The sequence below is a fragment of the Squalius cephalus genome (assembly GCF_949319135.1).
Source record: "Squalius cephalus genome assembly, chromosome: 18".
Lineage (NCBI taxonomy): Eukaryota > Metazoa > Chordata > Actinopteri > Cypriniformes > Leuciscidae > Squalius > Squalius cephalus.
Window position 1 is genome coordinate 26,830,547 of NC_137139.1, and position 26,358 is coordinate 26,856,904.

The 26,358-nt window shown below is 39.9% G+C and overlaps 1 protein-coding gene across 2 annotated transcripts in view; it reads left to right on the forward strand.

The window, feature by feature from the left end:
• The window catches only part of plxna1a (plexin A1a), a 206,589-nt gene that overhangs the window by 19,075 nt on the left and 161,156 nt on the right, over nucleotides 1-26,358 (forward strand). For both annotated transcript variants that reach the window (XM_079848220.1, XM_079848221.1), the window contains exons 2-3: nucleotides 889-2,280; nucleotides 18,936-19,118. In XM_079848220.1, the coding sequence (XP_079704346.1) occupies nucleotides 1,093-2,280; nucleotides 18,936-19,118 (1,371 nt within the window). In that variant the 5' untranslated portion in view covers nucleotides 889-1,092. The remainder of the gene's footprint in view (nucleotides 1-888; nucleotides 2,281-18,935; nucleotides 19,119-26,358) is intronic.

The following is a 26,358-nucleotide window of genomic DNA, read 5'->3' on the forward strand; positions in this document are numbered from 1 at the left end:
CACAGCATTGAGCGGTGAATGAGACCCAGAGGCAGTCTCCTCGCTCAATAGTCTTGTGAAGTGAGATAAATGTCATCTGAGATACAATGATGCTTCTGTTTTGAACACTGGAGAAGGTCACAGCAGCAGACAGTCCCTGCTGCTGGCTAGATGAGAGGCCTGATATTGCCCTTGTTTAAGTGGTTTTGCACTCTGAGGATGTAGCTGGACACCCAGAACTCCTCTTCATCACCCATGATCACATGAATGTCATTAGACTTTCAATTAGAGCAAATTTGATGGATTGTCTCTCTTTCCGCAGCCCTGTGGTCGAGCCAAGAGGGTGTGTTGTCTGTACTGTGGTATTTTAAAATCCGAACGTTTTCCCACAGTTCAAGGAAAGTACTTTTGTTTTATGCGGGGTCAACTTGAATGGCTTCTCTGAGCAAGCGTGAGAGGAAATGAGAGCGTTTATTGCTGATGCTTCTGAGCTTATGGTGTTCTTCAAGGTGAATTGGTAAACCAGTCTACAGTTATGGCATCACTTACTCGTTCCTCATTCCTCACCTCCCCTACTCTCTCCTACTCTATTCTCGCTCCTTTGCTTCCCTTTTGTGCCAGCTGAGTTGGCACAGACTGTGTGAAATATTTAAGGGCACAGCAGGTCTATCAGACGAGTTCTCAGTGTGGAGTTTGTGGAGTGCACTGCTGTCTGCAAGCTTGACACACTCATTAAATGTTGTATAGGATTCCACCCAGGGCCCCACTGTAAGATATTTATGCTTATGTATTATTGGTTATTTTTTCTTTTGGGCAGGCAGAACTTTTAAACTCTAGTCAAATCAATAGACAATGTTCTATTCTGTTTTTTTTCCCCAGCACTCATGATGTGTTTTTCTACCCTTGCAGGGCTAGCGGCCATGGCGCTGCAGATGATGGTGTAGACGACAGCTCCGTGCAGAGAGAGAGAGAGAGAGCAGAGAGGACACTGGGTCAATAAGTTGCTCTCCTCAACGTAGACTGACAGACGCTGTCCAGGTTTTTTCCAGGCCCAGGATCAGAAAGGTGAACGGATCACCTGGCCTACAGCTTCCTCTCAGAAAGATATTAAAAATGCTGCCGTATGGGAGGAGGCCCCTTCCCGCCTCTACTTGTGAGGCTTTCCTCCTCCTTTTCTTCCTCTCGTTCCTTCCTCAACATGGGGGGCTCGAGGTTAACCTCTCTTCCTTCCGAAACTTCATCCCACCAGAGGGAGGGCTTACGCATTTGGTCGTCCATAACAAAACGGGTGAAGTCTACGTTGGTGCTGTCAATTGGATCTACAAGCTCTCCAGCAACCTGACCAAGCTTCGAAGCCATGTTACCGGCCCTGTGGTGGATAATGAGAAATGTTACCCACCACCTGGTGTTCAGTCTTGCCCTCACGAGCTGTCACAGACTAGCAATGTCAACAAGCTGTTGCTTCTGGATTCAGGGCAGAACAGGCTCATTGCATGTGGAAGCACCTCGCAGGGTATATGCCAGTTCCTCAGACTGGATGACCTCTTCAAACTGGGTGAGCCGCATCACCGCAAGGAGCACTACCTTTCCAGTGTGTCCGAGGCTGGCACTATGTCAGGAGTGGTTATTAGTGGAACCCAAGGTGAAGACAGTGGAAAACTGTTTGTAGGTACACCCATCGAAGGAAAATCAGAGTACTTCCCGACTCTCTCGAGTCGTAAGCTGATGGCTAATGAGGAGAATGCTGAAATGTTCAGCTTTGTCTACCAGGATGAGTTTGTCTCCTCACAGCTCAAGATTCCATCCGACACCCTTTCCAAGTTCCCTACCTTTGATATCTACTATGTCTATGGCTTCAACAGTGAGCAGTTCATCTACTACCTAACTCTCCAACTGGACACCCAACTCACCTCGCCGGATGCCAGTGGTGAACAATTCTTCACCTCCAAGATTGTCCGCCTCTGTGTGGATGACCCCAAGTTCTACTCCTACGTGGAGTTTCCTATTGGCTGTACCAAGGATGGTGTGGAATATCGATTGGTTCAAGACGCCTACCTCAGTCGGCCTGGTGCCAAGCTGGCACGGTCGTTGGGCATTTCTGAACAGGAAGAGGTGCTGTTTATTGTTTTTGCTCAGGGCCAAAAAAACCGGTCGAAGCCACCGAAAGAATCCGCCCTGTGCCTGTTTACACTGCGTAAAATCAAGGAAAAGATTAAGGAGAGGATCCAATCCTGCTACCGGGGTGAAGGTAAACTGTCCCTGCCCTGGCTCCTCAACAAGGAACTGAACTGCATCAACTCAGTAAGTCACACTTACTAACTATATTGTTTGTTACACTTTATTGCAGTAGTCCACTTTAGACATTCTGCTTACTATTAGTAACTATGCAAATACATGTACATACACAGGCCCTGAGAATCTCAATGTTGCTTAACAGGGAAACCCTCAGATTAACTAGCAGCCACATCATTAGCTCAGTCTATAGGATTAGTACCCTGTCACTCTCTTGCCACATGTGTCCATTTCCTCAAGTGCTAATTGATTTAAACTCTTAAAGTTGTCCTGTCTTTGTTGTCCAATTCCTCTTGGGACCTTTGTTCGAGTGTCAGAACAATGTGGACAGCCACGGAGAGGTTAGCGTGCAGGCACATAGCTTACTTGCTAATCAACAGCACTCTTAGCTGCACTCTCTACATAGGCCCTCGTAGGAAAAAGCCAAGCTGGCTGTTCTACACAGAACACAATGCTCTAGCACAGAATGAGGGGATTATTCCCAGAGAACAGCCCAAATCCTCCCTTCTATTTTATGTGCAGCATGTTCCTGGGTGATTCGACTTTACTCAGACATACAAGAGGAAACTCATTTTGGCTGATGGATCGAGTCAGAGACTTGTGAGAGTAATAAAAAATAGAAGGATGGAGATGGTTATTATGAAAGAAAGGAAGATGAAGGGGAGGGAGGCAGATAAGGATCGAGAAAGTGTGCTGACTTCTCATGTAGTATTATGATATATTTTGATGCAGTCTCAGTAATGTAGTTATTGTTTCACAATTCTTATGCCATGACACCTAATCTACAGTATTTTGTCATAGCACTAGTGGGTTATGAATTATTACATTTCAACGACAACTTTTATTAAATGCCCCAAATGAGAAAACATAATATTTGCTTCAGTTTATAACGGCAATATCTGCTCTGATCAAACGTTTAGTAGCACATACATCAAAGCTCTAAAATTCAAACTAGGCAGTAATTTATTTTACCATCCATCAAATGCTGAATAGTAATCACTATCAGACTATATATCACAGTTAAAGAGACCTGCTGTTATTCAGCTGTCATAGTCTCTCTTTCAAAAGCAGGTTTGATTGAGAACTTTTTTGCTTTATTTTATTATAAATACTTGATATTGTACTAATAAAAGTTGTTCATTAAAACAAAAGTGTGCTTTTCTAAAGAAAATTGGCAGAAAATTAAAGAAAACAGGGAGACTAATGCTGTTGCATTAGTTGTTTAAGAAGATGGTCCTTCTTCTGCTGTGTCCATGTTAAAGGGATAGCTCACCCAACTTCATGTCATTCCAAACCTGTGTGCATTTTTCTCTTTTGCGGAACACAAGATGTTTTGAAAAATGTTGGGATCCAAACAACATCGGGCCACATTTTGGGGCTTTTTTTTTTTTTTTTTTTGCGCTTGTATTTTGTAAGGAGACAGTTTTCAAAATATCTTTTGTGTCTTACTGAAGAAAGCAATGTATACATGTTTGAAAATTACTTTTTTTGAAGGTGAACTATCCCCTGTTGCTCTGTCATGAAAATAATCTGAAAGACTACTTTTAATGTGATGCCTGCTGTTGCAGTGCAATGCTTATTTGTGCTACGCTTTGAATTGGCTTCTGACACATTTTGGAAATTACATTTGTGTTCGTGTACTTGCTTAATGTGTTTGGGCCTTACTTTGCCTCCTGCATAGACTTAACAGTTGCTTTTATAGTGCATTGTGGGTAGTGTAAACCATATGCTCTAACCTCTAATGCAGAATTTGAGGGTGGAATGGCCACAGTGGTAGACTCCGTCGACGAATAACTGACAGTGGCATTAACGATAATAACTGCTGCCATTATAATAACGGGCCTGGAGCAATCTGCCTTGGTAATGACGGCGGCACGGCTGGCTGAATTGGATGAAAAGATAACGCTCTGAGGGTCCTCCACCGGCAAGGAGCTTCCAGCTTATGAATAATTCACCCTCACTCACCTTGTGTTATTCATTTATAGCCCATCACAATCAGCGCATGATCAAAAATCCCTCTGCCTCCGCGCTCTGCTTACAAGCAATTAATGTTGTCATTTTCCAATCACAAAGCACACTTTCATAATTCAGAAGGCTTTAGGGGAGATACACACGCAGGCAGACAGACGACGAGAGATGCGTGCAATCAGACAGACAGACAGACAGACAGTAAGCGCTTTTGACGTCTTTCTTCTGCCCACCTGTCCCATTGCTCATGGTAAAGCTATGCATATATGGAAATGAGAACCCGTACATGATGGTGCTTGATTACCATCTGCTATACTGTGTTGCAATCCATCAAGGATACGACAGCAGAGTCAAATAATAATTACACACCGATTCTCTTCTCTATTCTGCTTTTTATCAAGGCTGGCAGTGGAACTTTTCCACTGTAATTCAGTTCTTTGGCATTTTCTTTAAAAAAAGAATGGACACTTTTGTTCATACACAGCAAGGGCTTCTAAAATGATTCAATAAAACATTAGGATGCAGCATTTTGAGGCGCCATGCATTTGGAAGAAGACTGATTTTGTACTTAGCTGCCAAAGTTGTCTATTCAGATGCTGATGTGAGTCTTTCTTATATTTTCAAACCTATTGATCTGCAGGATATTGAGATTATTCTGCTGGATTGCGTCTTTCCGTCTATTTCCATGCGACTTGTGCGGCAGACTCTCCCTCAAATGTTTCGATTTTATGGCGGCTGTAACAACTGAGGAACTTTTAAAAGTTCCAGGTCACCTTCTGTGCCAGATGCAAGCTGGTTTCTAACCATCTGAATTGTGCCCGTAAAAAAAAAAAAAAAGAGAAAGAAAAGGGGGTGGCAAAACAAAAATGTATTAGCATTGCTAATGAGTTGTTATGTGTGTCCACAGATGATATTAATGAGCACAACAACAACAACACAATAACAACAATACATTTCCGTACTTGAAAACAGTGAGAATCGCCTTCTCGGGAGAACATCTCATCATTATTGAACGACTTTTAGCTGATTCTGTCTGTGGCACTGAGACAAATTGTTGTTTAACTGATGAACGAAAATACACCAGGACCGACTCCTTACCCTTTGCTGCTTTGCATAATTACATTATCACTTATCTTGGTTGATCACTTGCCTGGTGATTTTGATTGCTAGCAGTTATCCTTCTAGTGTTCAGTTCTGTTTTTCCCTCAGACTGACGGCTGAAAGATTTTCTGTCTTGTCTTTTAATCTCAGATGCTATTGAAAACTTCCCAGATGAAAGACTTTGTGATTTTAATCATGACATTGAATATCATTTGCTTGCTGTTGGTGTTCACTTCAGTTCTTTCTGACTCCCTGAGGAACTGCTCAAGGAAATGAGAGAACAAGTCCACGCGGGACCTTTTCACGGACAGGCAAAAAAGATATTGTACTGGATTACACTTTAATGGCTTCCCATCTGTGCCTCCTTCCCTGCAGGGTATTGATCAGAGATGACTGGATATTGAAAAATCATATAGATGAAACTATATCCACCTCAATAGCCTCGGGGCTAATCGTTTTTCCATAGTCTTATTTATTGTGCTTCGGAACACAGGTTTGAGATTAAGGGAATCCTTTGTCGATTTTTCTTTTTTAAAGGGGAAACAATGAAAGAAAATTGACTGTAAATATCTATTCATTCCAAATGGGTGCACCAATACCTTTTCAGAGACCAAGAATGAGTACAGATACTTTCTACAGTATTTGGTAGTTGCTGATATTGTGGAGAACCAACCAGAAATTACAGGGAGAAAGTGGTGGAACCGAAACTGGGTTATACAAGAACATGATCTCAGTTTTCGATAGTAGTATCGTATCACTGCGTCCCTGTGTGGATGTTCCCATTGTGAATGTGCTTATAATGGGGCAAAATTTGCATTCCCTGGTTCTTTGTAGCCTTAACATAAGCTATTCAGATCAAACGAGGCCTTGTGAGCGGCCAAATACAGTGTAGACAACTGTATGAGCTCTCTGTGATGGTAATTTTAAATCAATAAGTCAGCCAGTTAACTGGGTAGTAAGAAAAATGACCCCCCCCCCCATCCAAGCCTTTCACATGGCGACTATGTGTGTAGGTTGCAAATCTCTTAACAGGTCATGCTTGGAGTGCTCCCCATCTAATTGTCGGTGTAATTATTTATTGATGTGTGTTTGTGTGGGAGCCGCGTATGGAGTGTGTGTGGGATGGTAGGTGGTTGTGATCAAGAGCGCAGTGTGTGTTTGTGGGTGTGCGCTTATGTGCGGCACTATTTGCCAGGCTGCGCATGCAGCTGTATTTGTTGTTTCATGTGGTGGTGGGCAATGGGTTGGATCCAAAAAACATTAGTCTATTTCATATTCCACAAAGGCTTAAAAAACATCCCCATATACAAGCTGGGAAAAGCCAGTTACACCTTCCCTGCTGAAAAGACCTGCTTAGATTTAACCAGCATGCATTTGCAGGCTAGTTAGTTTTGGTTTGGTTCTGTTGAGCTGGTCAGCCATCACTTTTTCCAGTGGTTAGCTATTTAAGAAGGCAAGTGGGGACACTTTCCATAAATATTAGTGTTTTTTTAATGAAAATAAATATCTTTTAAATGTAGTCAATATTTCATTATGTCGAAATTAACTATGATCAACCTAGTTTGTCCTGGAGCAACATTCCTATCAACCAAACATATTTTATTGTTAACCTTTGGTTTAGGGGTTGAACAACTTATCAGATAGTCATTGCCCTTTGATTTTAGTTTTAAGTTAGGGTTAGGAGGATGGCATTTGATATTGATTTAGTTTGTACTTGACATCACATTCACAGGTCTTTAAATCGTCGGTGAACCACAATCAAAAATGTTGCTGATTAAGTTATTTAAGAAGGCTGAACGCTAGTGCTTTCATCAAGTATAATATGTTTTTGGATCAGCGTCTTGTTGGTTGTGTGAAAACATTCCTGTCAACCAGTGAGATTTTCGGGTTAATGATGAGGTTTGGTTTTTAGCTTAAACAAAATTCTTATTAATAATTTAGCTTTGCCCTATGATTTTAGGGGTAGGTTAAGATTAGAGTTGAGACTATTTGACTAGAATGTTGTTCCAGGAACATTGCATACAGTACTTGGCAACAACATGTTCACAGGTCTTTCAGCGGGGTTGGAGAACTACAGTCCGTCTCGAGATTATGCAGGAAAAGCTCAGCAATAATCTTGTAATTTCCATGAATACTTGTTAAATCATTGTGAGTAATGGCCAGCCACTTTTGGTAAGCACATTTCCGAGCATAACTAGCATGACCTGGAAAGAAAGATGGTGAACCACTTTTGAAAGGACAAAACCATTCCTCATTCCTGGCACCTCGACCCAAGCTGGAGATCCTTTGGGAGTTTTGTGACACTCCGAAGAGGTCACGGTGGCTTTTAGAACTTTATTATTATGTTTTTTTTTTCCTCTTCAAGCTAGCTGTTGTCTGAAATGTTTCTAGCAGGCTCTCTCGAGTCCACATGTAATGAGGGGGTGTATGATTAGATGATGGAGCATTACTGGACGCTGAGGTCAGAGATTCCAGGAAAACATAAATTGTTTTGGGTGCATAATGAGGGTTGGATGTCCCTTTTGGGTGCCATCACAACCTTGCAACTTGTGTTTTTAGGGGGTGGATCCAGTGTATTTAGACAGAAAAATTCTAATAGCTAATGGAAACCAACAGTTACAGCTTCAAATGCCAAAATGACTGTGCTCTTTGTTCAAGTGAGTGGGGAAAAACAGCTTTAAGGCTTTGCCGATTGTGGGTTTGAATAGACAATGTTTGTGAGTCAAGTACCTTCATCTGATGTTGGACATTTAAAGCCCTGATATTGCTCCTGGGAGACATTTGCTGATAACCATGATACAGTACATTTAGCAAATGAGCCTGTAGATGCAATTTGATTCTTTCATTGATATTTTCTACCAAACAGATTGTTTTTGTTTTTTTCATTTTCCCACCAAAAGCTAGATCTGATCAGCTAGATACCAGCTGGATCTGATCCGCAACAGCAGTGGCCCCAAAACATATTTGGACACTAAAGCCAGGGTTTTTCAAACTTTTTGATGTCAAGGACTGCTTCTATGTATAGGCTGGAAACCCTAATTAAAATATCATAAGTATCATATTATGCTAAATTAAAAATGTTCACTGTACTAAAAAATGAATCTAAATAATCTAAATATATTTAAAAATACTGTATAAAAATATTATACTTCAGCAGGGCCGGAGTGGGGCCACATTTCAGCCCGGGAGTTTCAGGCTCAAGACCGGCCCACTTTTTCCATGGTGGAATTCCAAATTAGCACTTTTTTCCAAATTGGATAAATGAAGCAACAGTTCAGCTCTTACTATTGTGTTGTGTAGTTTGTAATGGTTCAACAAATAATGTACAGGTTAAATAATAATTCACTTAGACTTTATATTTCGCAATTGCGACTTTGTTTCACACAATTCTGACTTTATATTTCGCAATTCTGACTTTATAACACGCAATTGCGACTTTATATCAATTCTGACTATCTCGCAATTCTGACTTTAAAAGAAGCAATTGCAACTTTATTTCACGCAGTTCTGACTTTATATCTTGCAATTTCTGACTATAAGAAGCAATTGCGACTTTATTTCACACAATTCTGACTTTATATGTCGCAATTCTGACTTTATAACACGCAATTGCGACTTTATATCACGCAATTCTGACCATATCTCGCAATGCTGACTTTATAACACGCAATTGCAACTTTATTTCAGGCAATTCTGACTTTATATGTCGCAATTCTGACTTAATAACACGCAATTGAGACTTTATTTCACGCAATTCTGACTTTATATCTCGCAATTCTGACTTTATAACACGCAATTCTGAGAAAGAATTGCGAGATGTAAACTCGCAATTGTGAGATAAAAAGTCGTAATTATCTTTTAAAATGTTTTATTCTGTGGCGGAAACAAGCTTCCATACCTCCTGGCCTCTTCCTCCCATCCTCCCTGACGCGTACCGTTTACGGTAGGGCCGGCCCAGCTTATCGGTAGGCGCCGGCGGTGCCGCGGTAGCCCAATATTTACCTGAGAAAACGTTTTGGAAAAGACGGGCTATGGACCTAACCAACTCTATAGGAGGGGAGGGGAGAACTCCCTCACATGGTAGAACCCATGCAGAGGCTGCGCGCTGCGGTGTCAGAATGCGGAACGTGTAGCCTAACTAACGTGACATTGAAATGTGAAAAAAAAAACATAAAAAAAAAAAACCCTTTCCTCGACCGGCCCAAAAGTGAAGCGGCCCACCGGGATTTCTCCCGATTCTCCCGATTACCCACTCCGGGCCTGCACTTCAGTGTATTTTTAATTCCTTTTTGTTAATGTATGAAGTCATATATACATTTGTGTAATTTTTTTCCCAAAAATAAATGAATTTTCTGTTTAACAGTTTAAATGGCAATCTTCTGTTTGCCAGGAAAATAAAATGGATGCTGCCTTAATCACATCAAAATAGTTTTAACTTATTAATTGCAGAAATTAAAATGTTATTTTTGACAGCCATAATACATGCATGCACACGCACGCACGCACGCATACACACACTCACACACACTGATACTGAGAAAAGCTCTAGCATCATTTGTTTACAGATGCTGCATGATTTGATTTTGTTATGTAATACAATGACAATTACACAAGTCAGATAAGTGTCAAAATGCTTTTTGGTGCCAATTCATTGTTTTCCTGTCTGGTCATGAATTAATGTATCGTTTGCAGGGGTCACCAGAGGCAATTTTTCTTGCGTCGACTTAGAATGCATATAAATTGGCATCAGGCAATTTCACAGCATGCTAAACATTATGTTAGCTTGATCAGGGCTCTTTAGCATAGTGCTGTTGGAAGCTCGCAGGCTCACCATGCTGAGTCTTGGAGTGCCGTTTCCAGTTTTTCTTCTTGAGCGGGAGTCAAACGGCAGACTCACATTCTCTCAATGTTATGTCCCTCTTATGGCCTTGTTGTCGAAGAGAACGCGCCCAGCGGGGCCTGCAATGGCTACCCTAGAGCCGCTGAATGGAAACTAATGAAATCGCTCATTGCTTTCTCATGTACTCGCGCACAACAGAGATGTATCTCAGATCTCATTACTCTGTAGCTGTTTGTGAATGTAGTTTAGCAGAGCTCTTGAATACAGATGATTCCAGCCGGAAATGCAGCACGCTCTTGGGAGAAAGTCTGTGTCTGTGCTGTAATTGGATTAGTGTTTATGGGATGCTTAATTTTAGATTATGTAGATTATAATCTGAAGATTTTGCTGGGACAACAATGTTAAAAGCCTCAGATCAGCTTCGTGAGCTTAGAGATCAGACGCGCACACAGGCTTGCGCGTATGACTCACAGCATTTGGTTAACAGTCAAGAGCTTGTTATTCAGACTAAATATAATAGTCGCATGTGTAATGAAAATACATGAAACAATCAAAAACACGTAAATGCAAAAAGATGTTGAATAAGACATTATATGAAAATATATGTGAAATAATTCTTACTGTTATTTGTGAAAATGTTTTGCAGATATGTATGCTGTAGAAGAATTCACAAGTTAAGAGTTTTATGTAACTTTAAAATTGTTTCATTTTTTTATTAACCTATTAGATGTAATATGATGCAAAGTTATTTAGATTGACAGATTATAATGAAACACTTTCATTCATGTTTTTAGGTTTAACATATGGCATTGTTTTTTTGGTCATTTAAGCAGTTTCTTTATTTGTTCTTTATGTATTTTGTATTTAAATCCTAACAACACTCAGACCAACCGAGATCCAAATAATTACACACATGCACGGGTACATACACACAGAGTGTTTCGACACACGTTGAAGTTCACTGGAATCTTAATGGGAAACGATCAGGCAGGAAGTGGGTCAGTAATGTTGAGAAATTGGCCTAAATTGCATTTCCTACCCTGCATATTAAGAATAGGACCAGCTGCTTTCAATGGAAGCTCTGAAAGGCCTGACGTCTGAGCGTGCCAAACATACATGTGATCGTGCAAATCATTCAGCCTCTACAGGTTGTTTCTCATGAGAGGCAGTGCAGATTTGGGGATGCCGTGCCAAACTATTTGTTCTGTTATCCTAATCTGAACCGTATGAAGACTGTAGATCACACTGCTCTCAAATATACTGACAAACTGGGAAAATCTCAGGAAAAATATATGTGTGGGATTCTGGGCCATATTTTAACACAAAATCAAAAGAAAAAATGATTTTGCATGATTTGCTGCTGAACACAAAAGAAGATATTAAATTAACTGACAAACAGTTGCTGGAAACCAAACAGTTGCTGGTCCTCATTGACTTCCAGAATATTTTTTCCCTCATACTATGAAAGGCAATGGGGTCCATCAACTGTTTGGTTAACCATATTCTTCAAAATATATTCTTTTGTGTTCAGCAGAAGAAAGAAATTCATACATGTCTGGAACAACTTGAGAGTGAGTAAATGATGACAAAAAAAAAAAAAAAAAAAAAATCTATCCCTTTAAATGATGCCACAATTCAAATAATTCAGTGCTCCTCCAATAGGCTTTTTATTCCCCAATTATAATTGCTAAAATATGACCTGGGAAAGTTCTTGACAGGTTTTATGAGATTTATCCAACTAACAAAAAAAAACTCTCTGCTTTCATATGGAAGCATTTTTGTACCTTTGCTCTCCTATTCAGTTTATGTTGATTTATAGATCAGTGAAATGCATAATCGCTTAACCTCCGTGTTAGAGAGAGAGACCGTGAAACCGAGAGAGCACAAGTGTTGTGCATGTGTGTTCTGTCTGTGCCAGATGCCATGGGGCCGAGAGCAGGTCATGGGCAGTCTCATAATCAGGCCTCTGTGCTCTGCTTGGAAATGTGTTTGCGTTGTGAGGCGCTGGTCTGAGGAATCTGTATGTGCGAGTGTGAACAGGCTGTGTCTGGGGTGCGTGTGTGGTGTCAGGTCAGTGGTGAGGAGATATGAACATCTGTCCCACAGCTTTTGCCTGCTGCTAGTTAAATGACACAAGTGCACACGTTACACATTAGCACATGTGTGCGGCTCAGAGTTGCACTTGCCTCCTTCAGTCAGCCTTATGATATTATACATAGTCTCTGCTCTAGAAGGCATGCACCCCAAGCAGCGTTCATGGGCATCCATCCATCCATCCATCCATCCATCCATCCATCCATCCATCCATCCATCCATCCATCCATCCATCCATCCATCCATCCATCCATCCATCCATCCATCCATCCATCCATCCATCCATCCATCCATCCATCCATCCATCCATCCATCCATCCATCTGCTACAAGGATTGTTTTCGAGAAAGAACTAGTCGCTGGATTTGGGCAAATTTTCAAGGGACCTGATATCAGATCTTTGAAACATATTCAAATTATTATTGTTTTATTTAGTTAATGAGATTCTTGAGCGCATCTAGTTTTTAGGTTTTGCTATCAAATGGTCATTATCCCAGATTATGACAGATTCAACTATCCCGTAAGATTACATTACAATACTTGGCCAGAGTAAATTGCAGTGTGGACCTGACACAAGTTTGACTAGACTACACAGGACATAACGCTGAATCTCTTTTTCTCTCTCCCGTTCAGTGACTCATTCACTCTCTCTTAAGTCTGTAAATCACCATTTTAATAGCATCATTTTGAGGGGTGTTTTTTAAAATATACAGCTTTAATTCAAAATCAGTCCAGAAGATCAGCGGTGCACACTTCTCCTCTGATATTTTCCAGTGCCTCCATGCAGTGAACACCTGCTCTCACTCCACGACAGTCTCATGCAGACGTTATAAAGTCAAACAATAAAGATCACGAGTGCCTTTTTTAATGCCAGACGAGGGGCTGGAGTGAAAGGGGAATGGAGACTGAGAGAGAGAGAGAGTCCACAGGTGATTTAAAGGTGAAAGAGTAGACTGATAAATCGCTCTGACTTAAAGTGGCCATGCCGTGGGTATTGGGTAAACATTAGAACCACAATGCAGGTGAATCTGAGAGTGTATTATTATGGGTGTGAATGTATGTTTGATTATACATCTGTGTGTATAAACCAGCATTTGTCATCTTACAGCCTGTCAATGACTTAATCTTACTGTAAGTCATGAAATGTGGAAAAGAAACTTAGTTTGTCAGTTGTGTAGCATGTACTTAAATATTTACAGGAAGACAGGCAGGAACAGGCATCAGGACTGCAGAAACTGGAAGCAGTCCGACAGAATGTAGAATCATACACTACCGTTCAATATTATTAATATATAATAATATTTTTAAAGAAATGAATACTTTTATTCAAATTAACTCCTTAATAATTCATAATGTATTAAATTGATCAAACGTGACATTAAATACATTTATATTGTTACAAAAGATTTCTAATTCAAATAAATGCTGTTCTTTTGAACTTTCTATTCATCAAATACTCCTGAAAAAAAGTATTATTGTTTCCACAACATTAAGTAGCACAACTGTTTTCAACATTGATAATAATAAAAAATGTTTCTTGAGCAGCAAATCATCATGTGACACTGAAGACTGGAGTAATGATGCTAAAAATTCAACTTTGATCACAGCAATAATTGGATTGCAAAATATATAAAAATACAGTTATTTAAATTGTACTAAATGCATCTCAAATACCGACCTTAATTTTTTTAATGGTAGTGTGCATGTGTTTATTTTATGAGAGATTAACTAAACTTTTAAAACAGTTGACCATTTACAATGAATTGAGACAAAAATGTGTATAAAAAAGATTTTTAAATATTTAAAAATGGGGAAAAACTTAAGAGTAAATGGTGAGTAAAATAAAACGTCAATAGGCATGTTGTGTCAACTACACATGTGCGTTGTGATTTTTCACAGAATGAACATTAGCGTCTAGCTAAGACCCGAGACCTCCAGTGTTGCTCTACCAGTTGAGCTACATGAAAGTCATAGCATTTTCCTTAATCAAATGACGGGACAGGCAACCTAAATACATTACGTCCTACTAAAGGACTTTCGATTGAGGGTCAATAGGATTGCTTAGTGGAAGCAGCTTTATAAATAACACCATTATATAAAGCTGAACGACAGCTCATGATGGCCATGCTAATATGACGTGTATTTTTAGATAAGCCTCAGATGCTTTGGGAATCTGTGATGTTCTCCTGTCTAATGCTGTTAATGCCAGAGAGAGCAGCAGAGAGAGTGCCTGAATTCTGGCTCGCTTTAGCGCAAGCACCATTAAGACCCAATTAGAGAGCCTCCATTGGCTGTTTGAAAGAAACAAAGGGCAAACGGCTGAGCCGCTGCATTTCCACCATCACCAATCAAAACAGGAGGCTGGCAGCCTGCCATCCCTCCACTCATCTCTCGCTCTCTCTCTTTCTCTTAGGCCATGCGTCCTAAGATTTTGGCAGCCTCTCTTTATCTTCATTTATGTGTTCCACCATCTACAAACACATTTAAGGACAAGCACACACATAGACACGCATCAACACAAACACGTTTAAGGACAATCGAGCACATGCACACGCGTAAAACAAACACACTCGCACATGGCTGCCCACCTTGGTGCATACCTAAGTGTAAACAAATAAGGATTCATGTTTAACACAAATGAGCGTGCTTTATAGACACTTAACAGCAATGAGTCTTAAAAAGACAGACAGAATATTATTTTATTATATTTCTTCATTAAATTGATCAAAAGTGACAGTGGAGATATTTAAAATGTAACAAAAGATTTTTATTTAATTAATGCTTTAATAAATGTAATACATACATTTAATAAAAGCAAATAATGCAGCCTTGGTGAGCATAAGAGACAATAACATAAACATTTTTAATGTTTCCAAACTGATGTATGTATATATATATGTGTATATGTATGTGTAAATGTATGTGTGTAAATATATGTATATATGTCTGTCTCTTAAGCTCACCATGGCTGGAGTTATTTGCATATATATACACATACACATACACATATATATCTATATACATATACATACAGTATATGTCTCAGACCATACATATTAATAATGAATAACCAAATGTTATGCAAATAAATATAAACTAATAACCAAAGTCAAATTCCGTTTGGTATTTTTGTGATAGCCGAGACTGACGTCTGAATTCATTGTGTTAAAAATGGAATATAATCAAATTGTATATACGGTAAGCACAACTGTATTTATCTCTCTAAAAGAGGACTGAGAACTTTGTATCTCTCTTGTGTATGTTCTCCCAAATATACCTGGTCTATCAGGTGTCTGTCTCTCTGGATCAGGCCTACGGCATCTCTGAAACATGCAGCCAGATTAACCCTTTGAGACATGTCCATCACATCCCCTTCTGTCAAACCCTGCCTCCCTCATCGATCCCTAAGGCTATCATTGGATGGATGGAGAGAGAGGCAGGAAAAGAAAGAGATGGACTGATAGAGGATAGAGTTGGATCGTGTCTGCTTTGAGATCGATCAGATGGTGTTACGATAAGACATCAGGATTACAGCTGCTCTCTGAGGTGTGTGTGTGTGTGTGTGTGTGTGTGTGTGTGTGTGTGAGCATAGGTGGGTTGGCATCACATTCCTCTTTCCCACTGGTCTGCATTGGGTCACTTGAAATCAGGTGCTTAGTCATCAGCTTAACTGAATCAACCAGGCATTACTCAGAATTGTGGGTAATATTTGTGCTTCACATAAGAGGGCATTGTTTTTATTAGATAATACATTTACACAACAGCTTCCTTGTCTTATACCTTCCATGCTGTTGAGGGGTATTTTTAGACTTTAGAGAGATTTACCGCAACTTAAAGGGATAGTTAACCGAAACTGAACATTCTGTTGTTATTTACTCACCCTCATGTCGTTCCAAACCTGTAGGACTTACTTTCTTCTGTGGAAGAATTTTTTTTTTAGGTGAATGGGGCCTTTTCCGTGTAATGAAAGTGACTGAGCACTGATTCTGTTAAGCTCCAAAATGACCAAAAATGTACCATAAAAGCACCATAACTTACAGCTTATGACTCATGTGCTATATTCCAAGTCTTTTGAAATCATGTGATAGTTTTTTGATGTGGAACAGGCCAAAAGTCTAAGTCATTATTTACTGAAGCGATGCACTGTAGCTCTCCTTAGCATAAGAAAAATAATCATGTCTGATTAGTGAATCAATTGTCTCTTAGAATCAAATCTTTACAGCAAATCAGATGATAGTTCAGCCCACTGACTCAGCGTTTCAGTTAGCAAGCAGTCAACCTCTCCCCTGAGGGGAGTTTTATCAGTCGCTAGCAATAATTTCTGTCTGTTCCTCATAAAAACTATTGTATGACTTCAGCAAACTTGGAATATAATGCACAAGCTGTATGAATCACTTTTATAATACTTTTATGGTGTTTTTTTGGAGCTTGATAGCACTAGTCCGCATGAAAAAAACATGTTTTGTTTTCCAGAAAAATAATCCTACTGCTTTGGAACAGCATGTCTATGTCTTTAAGGTCAGCTTGAAACATCCTTCTGAATTCCGAAATGAGTAAATAATACATTCAGAATTTAGTAAGTTTTAGATTGGTTGTTGACATGAGAACAATTGTTGGGGAAAATCATCCTGTAGAGTCAGTTTTGATCTTCAGTGGCATCAGCACAGATGGGTTCTTTTAAGTTTTTGTTGTTCATGCTCTCTGACTGAATTCTGAGGCATCTCCTTCCTGTCCAGCCTGTCAGAGGCATTTCGGCCCCCTTCCATCTCAGCTGTCATCCCCCTTGCATTCCACGGATATTGAAGATGACAGTCTCAGTCCAGCCCAAGAAACTGTGGTCGCATGGTGTCTGTCTTTAGCTTGTTAACATGCCTGTGTCTCTTAACGCCCTGCTTCGAATTAGAAATTTATGGGAGCGATGAGATTCCTTTTCGGGTCAGGACACCCGTCGCCTCCCTTCTTCTCCCACCGAAAACATTCTGCACTGGACTCATTCCTCCTTTCTGTAGTCCACATTGTTTAGTCATCTTTCCCTCTCCCTTTGCTCCAAAATGAGGCTGTAATTTGAGTTAAGAATGGTAAAAAGAAGAAATCTACATGAGGCATACTGGAGAATCTCTGATAGATATGCATCGCTGCCACTCGCGGTCACTGGCTATGGGTGACTGCCCTGTTATTTCTGCAGTTTTCAAATGGGGTGCTGAATAGGAGCTAAAAGCAAAACATTTCAGCAGTGTACGTAATTTCTGAGTTTAAATGTGCTTGTTAAGTGATGTAGCTGTGTACATATGCAGCATTTTCTCATGAAGTAACCCCTTTAAATTAATTAAGAATTGAATTGAGATTGCTTTATAAAATTTCAATTCCTAAATGTAATTTGAGGTAGCCAACATTTTAATTTGCAATGTAAGGAAGAAGACTCAAAATAAATCAGAAGAACACTTCCTTTCCCAGAATGCTGTGTTGAATTGCAATTCAGTACATTCACCTTCCTGTTATTCCAGATCAACTTCCTGTGATATTTAAATTCTTTAAATCTGAATTTTGCACACCCTGATGCACTGGGGCAATGCCATTATCCAGGTAGGACTCATCCACTTGCCATTAGTCGTAGTTTGTCCCCGCGACCTTGTCTTTGCCAGCACTTTTCAAGCTTTGCTAACGCAAGTGGTATTTCCAGCATCATTGGTTGGCTTGCATTAACCGCCATTACCAGCGTCATTAACTCTGCCAACATAATGTTTCCTCATCTAACTGAGAATAACACCTAGCGGCAATAACTGCGAATGGTGAGCAACAAACGTTTTCTCTCAGGAGATGAGTCCAGCTCATACCTGAGTGCAGCCCGATTGTAATTACAGTAGGTGCATGATGGTCGGTGTAACCCAGACGGTCGCTAACCTTGGGGATGCACTTGGTCTGTTTGTCCAATCCCCTTCTGTTCGTTCTATTTACAGAGCAAATATCGGCATCTCCCATGGGGTTTGGGAAGAACATGCTCTCTTGTGTTGTAGGGCACAGCTCTGGTCCACTACAGTGTTCGGGAGCCTGAATATCCTTCCCGCTGCCTGGAACGGGTCATCCTTGGCAGCAGTGGCACCCCTCGCTGGGTGAAAGATGAGGGGCACCGTTGGGCAGCAATGCGGTGCAGTAGGGGTCATGGCCACTTTTGTCTCTACTAATGAGTCCAGTCTGTCGTCCAGAAAAAGGAGGACGTCTCCCGGGACACTTTGTGCATTGTGTGGTCGTCTTTGTGTGGGATTATTAGGGATTGTTTGTGCATAAGGCATTGAATTGCAAGGCATTTTGTGCAACATTTGATGTTGGCCATGTCCATGTTACCAGTTTTACCATACAAAGGAGTTAACTTAAGAGCTGAGAATGATTTTCCCTCAGGTCCTCTATATTTTCCGACGTTCTTCTAGCAGCACAAGCACAGGGACTCATCCTGCGATATATCTGTATGAGTGTGGGCCTCTGGCTGATTCATTAGCACAGAAAATACAGTATATGGCCTTTAATGACCCAAAGGAATATCAGGCAATGGATTGGTATTGCAGAAGATTAAGACGAGTGAAAATGCCATACCGGGCACCATCGCTCCCAACACCCACTCACTAACTACTTTAATAACTGTGCCTTTTTCTTATCTCTCCCCACAGCCTCTGCAGATAGATGACAACTTTTGTGGCCAGGACTTCAACCAGCCTCTAGGGGGCACCACTACGATCGAGGGGGTCCCTTTGTTCCTGGACAAAGACGATGGGATGACGTCAGTGGCGGCGTATGATTATCGCGGGCACACCGTAGCCTTCACCGGCACCCGTAGCGGCAGGATGAAGAAGGTGAGTCGCATGCTTAATTTTTGGTTTTGAAGGTAATGCGATTGTACATGTTCATTTGAGGTCGGATAGTGATGTTCGTAAAGGTTTTGGTATGGTGTCTTTGTCGGACAGAAATAATGTTGTGGTTGAAAGGGACAGTAGAGTAGAATAGGATAGAATTTTTTTTTTTTTGTGAGGTTTTATATATATAAATATATATATCATAATATATTTTCATCATAGGACTCAGTGATTTCAGTATTTATAGTGTTTACATGGCAAAATTAAGTGGTACAGTATCTTTTTTGTTAGTGATTTACATGATTACCCTGGTAAAAAAGTATTCTTAAAATATTTCACAGTGCTACAGTATGTAAATACCATATGAGATGTAGAAATCATTCAGTACCATGGTTTATATCAAAGTACCAAGGTAATACCATCAGATACCATCAGTGAATCTTGGTACAGCCACAGTGCTGTTTTATTATTTGTATTAGACTACTAAAAGTCAGGCACATTTGCTCTCAAGAATATGAAAACCAGCCACATGCACACACACACTTCTACACAAACGTGCTTGTGCTGAAGTATGCAGTAATCCTGTCTCAGTCCTTGTATATGACCCCGGTGTGATGTCTAAACCGCTGGCTGGATATAGGTTGTGCGCGGGGGTGGTGAGGGGGGATCAGCGGATGTCGAGTGATATCCCATGATCGGAATCACATTTCTCCTCCACCTTGCTCTTCCTGTAGCGGCCCCAAGTTGGACAGCACTGCCTGTGTCATTAGACAGAAATCAATGGCCCGTGTGCACATACACTGTGTGTGTCTAGGTTCCAAATGAGGTGAAAGCTAGAAAGGTGTATGTACATATGTTGATGGCACGTGTCAGTTAATTGAGTACCAATCTTGTTCCTGCTCCTTTCGTTGCTCGACCACCTCAGTCAATCTAGTTCCTTTGCAGAGCCTTAGCCAAATATGTCTGAGCCCTCAAGAGCTGAGCTGTAAGAGATGGACCAGCTCTGGATCTTAGATGTGTGTTTGTGCCGGCGGTGCTGTTTTATTGCTATTCATTTAGTGCTAAAGTGTGGGTCTGGCCCTAATGAAATGTAAAGCTGTAGTCTATTGACGTGGGCTCATTGTAATTCCTCTAGTATTTCAGTTGCTGCGAGGCCTTATTGATTCATCTGTATGAATATATAATCAGGGGCCTAAATCTTAGTGGCTGCAGACAGCTGTACGAGTGTGTGTGAGTGAGAATGTTTGTGAAGCAAAGACCCATGATGGGCTGTTAGACTGCGACATGGAAGACTGTTTGGTTCAGTTCTATCTATCTATCTATCTATCTATCTATCTATCTATCTATCTATCTATCTATCTATCTATCTATCTATCTATCTATCTATCTATCTATCTATCTATCTATCTATCTAGCCACTCTATCTCGCTCGCCTATCTATCTATCTATCTATCTATCTATCTATCTATCTATCTATCTATCTATCTATCTATCTATCTATCTATCTATCTATCTATCTATCTATCTATCTATCTATCTAGCCACTCTATCTAGCCACTCTATCTAGCCACTCTATCTATCTATCTATCTATCTATCTATCTATCTATCTATCTATCTATCTATCTATCTATCTATCTATCTATCTATCTATCTATCTATCTATCTATCTATCTATCTATCTATCTATCTATCTATCTATCTATATCGCCACTCTATCTCGCTCGCCTATCTATCTATCTATCTATCTATCTATCTATCTATCTATCTATCTATCTATCTATCTATCTATCTATCTATCTATCTATCTATCTATCTATCTATCTATCTATCTATCTATCTATCTATCTATCTATCTATCTATCTATCTATCTATCTATCTATCTATCTATCTATCTATCTATCCCCATCCAAGATTTTTATTTAGCCAAAAAAAGAAAGAAATAGGTTTAGCACAATCAAAACGTTTCACCTTAGCACAAAAATTATATATCCATACTTCAAATGTCACAAAAATGACTTAAAAAAAAAGATGTTGTCAAGAAAAAGGGCTTTAACCACAAATAAATGTGATGGCACATGACAGAATCAGCCTACATGCAGTGTCTATTTTCGTGGTGTTGATCTCTGTAATGGTCAAAGTTGCATTAAATCATATCATATTCATATTATTAAAATGTATATAAAAGAATGTTATGGCAAATTCTATTTGGTAATTTATTTGGTAATTACCGTACTTATACTATGTATGTATGTATGTATGTATGTATGTATGTATGTATGTATGTATGTGTTTATGAGATGTATTGCGTGACCCTGCTATGAAATGTGGCCCCTGTGGGGCCAATGCACACAGGAGGTCAATGTCAGTGATTTTATAGAATCCACTACTTGGGTTCATGGGAGTGAACATATCCATATAAAATCCTCTATGCATAAATATGTCTGCCTCCTTGACATCAGCTGTACCCTCCAACCTCAAGCATCAGCTTGTCTGACTCTTAACTGAAGACAACAGCTAATAAAGCGGCTTGAAAATGCGTTGGATGAGACTATTTGTTCACAAACTGAGTAGAACCTATCTGAATCAGAACTCTATATATCTGTATGCGACGGCAGAGTTCATGTGCTTACCATCATGTGGTCATTCCTAATGTGTCTTTTCAACCCTGAGCTTGCAGCTTGTGGCGGCTGGAAATTAAGGTGCTTGTGAATAACTAGTCATTCACGTTCATGTCATAATAATAATAATAATAATAATTTGTTACATTTATATAGCGCTTTTTCTGAGACCTCAAAGCGCTTAACCCTGCAATTTCTATTTGGTAATTCATGTCCACCTTCCCTTCAGGAAGTCATGTCCACCTACCCACCTCTGCAGGTCTGATCCGCAAGTCCAAGGGAAGATCTCCCTTGGTGAAGCTAAATGCTGGTGGAGGGCTACAGGTCACTTATCATTTAGCACGTTAGCATGGCTAATTAGCATGTTAGCGCAGCCACACGTGTACCCCCCCCCTCCACTGCTGAAATGTCACTTTAATTAAGAAGCATGATCTGATTTGAGCTAATTTGCCGAGCGAATGGTAATTACAGATAACATTTGGAAGCAATGAGCAAGAAGGAAGGCTTGTGGGGTGGGTGGGGGGTGTGTTGTGGCGGCAGGAAGTGATTTCTCCTTGTGGAAATCTCGCCTGATTGAGAACGATTAATGATTGACAACATCTTGTAGTCCTTGGCGGGAATGTCGGAAGCCGTGATTGGTGGCAGTGATTAGGGAGCGTGCTGTATAGAACGGAACGAATCCTCAGAAGTTCGTTGCATGGTCAGTCGTTCCGAGCGGCGTTATGAAGCGTCACACCTGTGAGGGACAAATAAGAGGAAGACTGACTGCAGCATGTCGTAACTGTGATTTTTTTTTCTTCTTCTTTTCCTTAGCAAAAACCTAATATTCTCATTGTCAAATTGAAGCTGAATCTGCCAGTACAGATAGCTGTTCACTTTACTCTCTTTCTCTCACACAGACGAAATAAATGTCACATCCAGCTCCTCTCTTATAGCGGGCACTGTGCCCGTGTTTCTGTCTCAATCTGTGTCTATTCATTGTTCTTCTCCTTGAAGAAGTAAAAGATCATCTTTATCATTTTGTTAGACTGTCAGTTTCTGCCTCTGTGTCCTGACTGAATCCTAAAACCTTGCCAATATGAATTTGATATTTTATATTTATAAAAATTTTATATATTTAATGTTCATGTTTATTTCTTATATTCTGTTTGTATGTAATTATCTAATTATCTACTCTAGCTCGGTTCAAAATCTTAAAACCTAATGTGCTGCCTACTTGAATCGCATTTTAAAGAAGCTGTAAATTAAAAAATGACTTCCATGTAATTCATTTTTAGCAGATGTGCAAGTTTAAATATTTGTCTTGTGGTTGTCTTTCAGCGCTGAAAAAAGTCTAATTAAAAGTGAACTATTTTCACAAATTTTTCTGTGCTAGGTATTTTTATGCTTGTCAGAGTGTTGTGTTATTAGCTTAGCAACATGCTAATGTAAGACTCAAACTGAGTCAATTGTAAGTCAAGCTTCCAGTGCGCTTTAAGTGAGAAGGGCTATTTGTGTTGCATGTGGAGTTATATTGGTTCAAATTCTGTAGCATATGTCTCCTTAGAAGGTAGCTGCATATCTAGGGAGAATATAGCAAGGCAGCTCACTAAGCAATGTGCACGTATGTGTACCCTGGCTCTGTGTGACCATATAAAGCACTGGCAGATGGGTTTGATTGAATGAGCCCCTGGCTATGAAGCTCATTGGACATCTGTGAGGAAAGCACACTTTCAACCAGGTGCTTGCAGGTTTTTTCCCCCCCCTCAAAGTCCTGACTTTGCTCAGAAGTGCCCTTGAGTAGCACTTAACCTATGAGTCCAGGGGGAAAATCTGTACCCATGAGGGTCTAAAATTAGCCTGTAATGGATGGCGATTGTATATAAACCTATTCGGGCTATTGCGAAACGAAACAATTGCCAATAAGCTATCATCATAAGAGCGAAGGACGCTGTGTTAGCATAAAAGTTTATACACCCTCCAAACAGCTTGTGTTTATGTGCTTTATGTCTTCGTAAACCGAATGACGGTAATGTCGGGTTTTCTCTCATTTTCTGCCTCATTTGTTTAATGCTGCTTTGAGGTGGCCTGTGTTTCTTTGACAGCTGTGGATATCCAGCATGCAGACATGACTCCATCCCGCAGCAATGGACACTGTTAAGTGGAACAGAGGGTCACTGATGTGTGCCGGCCGCTTGCAAAGCTATAGACTGTGTGTGTGTGTGTGTGTGTACGATTGTTACCAGATGCCAACAGAGGATGTGACCAGCTACATTCCTCGGATGCTGCTTGCCAGCTTTTGCCACAGCTGTGTCCAGCGCAACTGTGCACAACCTCACCTGATGCCAGGGCAGGACAGCTGCCCCCCGCCCAATGGCATCTGCGGCCACCCCTGACGTCATCCTCGCTGTCTGACAACTGCGGACACACCTCCATCCTCCACCCGCAGCGAAGGGCCAAAACAGCTGCTGCTGCTCGCTTCATTCCTCTCATTGGCGCCATCTGTCCGTTCGTCACAACAGACACGGCACTCTCTGTGGTCAGTCACACGCATTAACACTGAACTCTCGATCCCTGCAGGTTGCCCTCGTGCCACACTTGTAGGGGCCGTATACCCAGAGTGTCCCGCCAGAACGTTTTGCAGAGCGTCCATCAATCACGCTGAACATCTAAGACGGTTCGAGCTGGACAAGTAATGGATGAAAATATGAGGATTGTATAGATATTATGCAGGCACATTTTAATAAAAAAAATAAAAAAAAAAATAAAAAAATTAACAATTTACAGTACGGTTTAATTTGTATAGCTAACATAAAAACAACTGTCATTTTAATATATATTAATAGCCAACATTAAAAATTAGCAATATATTTACAAATTAAAAAATAAATAAATTGCATATATTAATTAGTTAATAAATGTATAAATAAATGTAAATTTAATTGCAGTGTTACTTAATTGAACCTTATTGCAAAGCAATAATTATTTTATTATTATTAATATAATACTACTAATATATTTAAAATATATAAAATATTAATGCAAATGTAATTGTTGAAATGTTATGAATGTTGAAATGTTAATGATTTTAACCATATTGAGAAGCAATAATAGCTGTAATAATATTATTAAATAATATTAATAATAATTTAAAATATATAAAACAATATTATTTGTTTATATATTGTTAATGACTAAATTAATATTGGTATTAATATAAATAATGCACTTTGTCATGCATAGATAATTGTAGCCATTGTTACAATGCATTATAATACCTATTCATAGTTACATCTTTAAATAGCATAATGGATTGTAACACAACACATGACAATTTAATACATGGCTTGGTTTAATGAGATTTAAAGGAATAGTTCACTTTAAAAAGAAAATTCTGTCATCATATACTCACCCTCATGTTGTTTCAAACCTGTATGAATTTCTTTCTTCTGCTGAACACAAAGGAAGATATTTAGAAGAATGTCAGTAACCAGACAGTTTCTGGGTCCCATTGACTTCCATAGTATATATTTTTTTCCTACTATGGAAGTCAGTGGGACCCAGAAACTGCCTGGTTACTGACATTCTTCTAAATATCTTCCTTTGTGTTCAGCAGAAGAAATAAATTCATACTGTTGTTTGAAACAACATGAGGGTGAGTATATGATGACAGAATTTTCATTTTAAAGTGAACTATTCCTTTAATGCATTATACTCTTAAAGCTATAACCATGTAAGGTAAGACTGAGTTTATGATGTATTATAACTATTTACAAGAACATGCAACTGATTGTAAGGTACAGTATAGTATAATGCATTACATTGCATCTTGTTTATAACCTTCAAGTGAAGCGTTACCAATAAGGGTTATATGAAAATTGTTTGCCATTTATGTTAGTGTATCAGCAGTGAGTCTGTACAGACTCTGTGTGCTTATTCTGGCAAGTTCTTGAAGCCCAGATCACAGAATGACTGGATGAAGCGCTGTCTGCGAGGAGGTCTTGGTGTTCTGGCTGCCAAAGCCTTTGTCACCAGGGCAGCTCTCCCTTGGGCACCGTTGTTGTGGAAACTGAGTGTGTCATGCATCTCATCTGCATATGTGGGGTGTCTGCCATCTCTACCGTCTCTCTCTCTCCGTTTATGGAAGCACCTCACGCAAGTGTCCTGCCAGCCCTTCTGAATTCTAATGCGCTCCCCTGTTTGTTACGTTTCATGATCAGAGGCGATACGTTTGGCCCCTCCGGGACCTCCTTTCAAGCGCTGTCTCGGAGATGACACTTGGTAGGAAAGTTCTTCCTTGTAACTTTAAAGATAATGACTTCTTAATGCTGCCAGACCCTTATTTTCTCTACAGACCTGCTGCAAGTGATTATGGGAGAGACCAGTGATCTTGTCTGCCGCCTTTTGTGAAGCTCATTGTAGTTCCTTACATCGTTCAATGCCTAAAGATGACAATGACACATTATATATGCATGTTGATGGTTGCATAGTTTTTTTCTCTCAAGCAGAATCAAACAGAAATCCTTTCATCCCTCAACCTACCACACTAGCGTATTTGTGGAGCATAATACCATATATACCCTGAATGTACTGTATGCCTAAAGGAAAGAAAGAACACAGCGTCTTTATCCCCCATCGGTA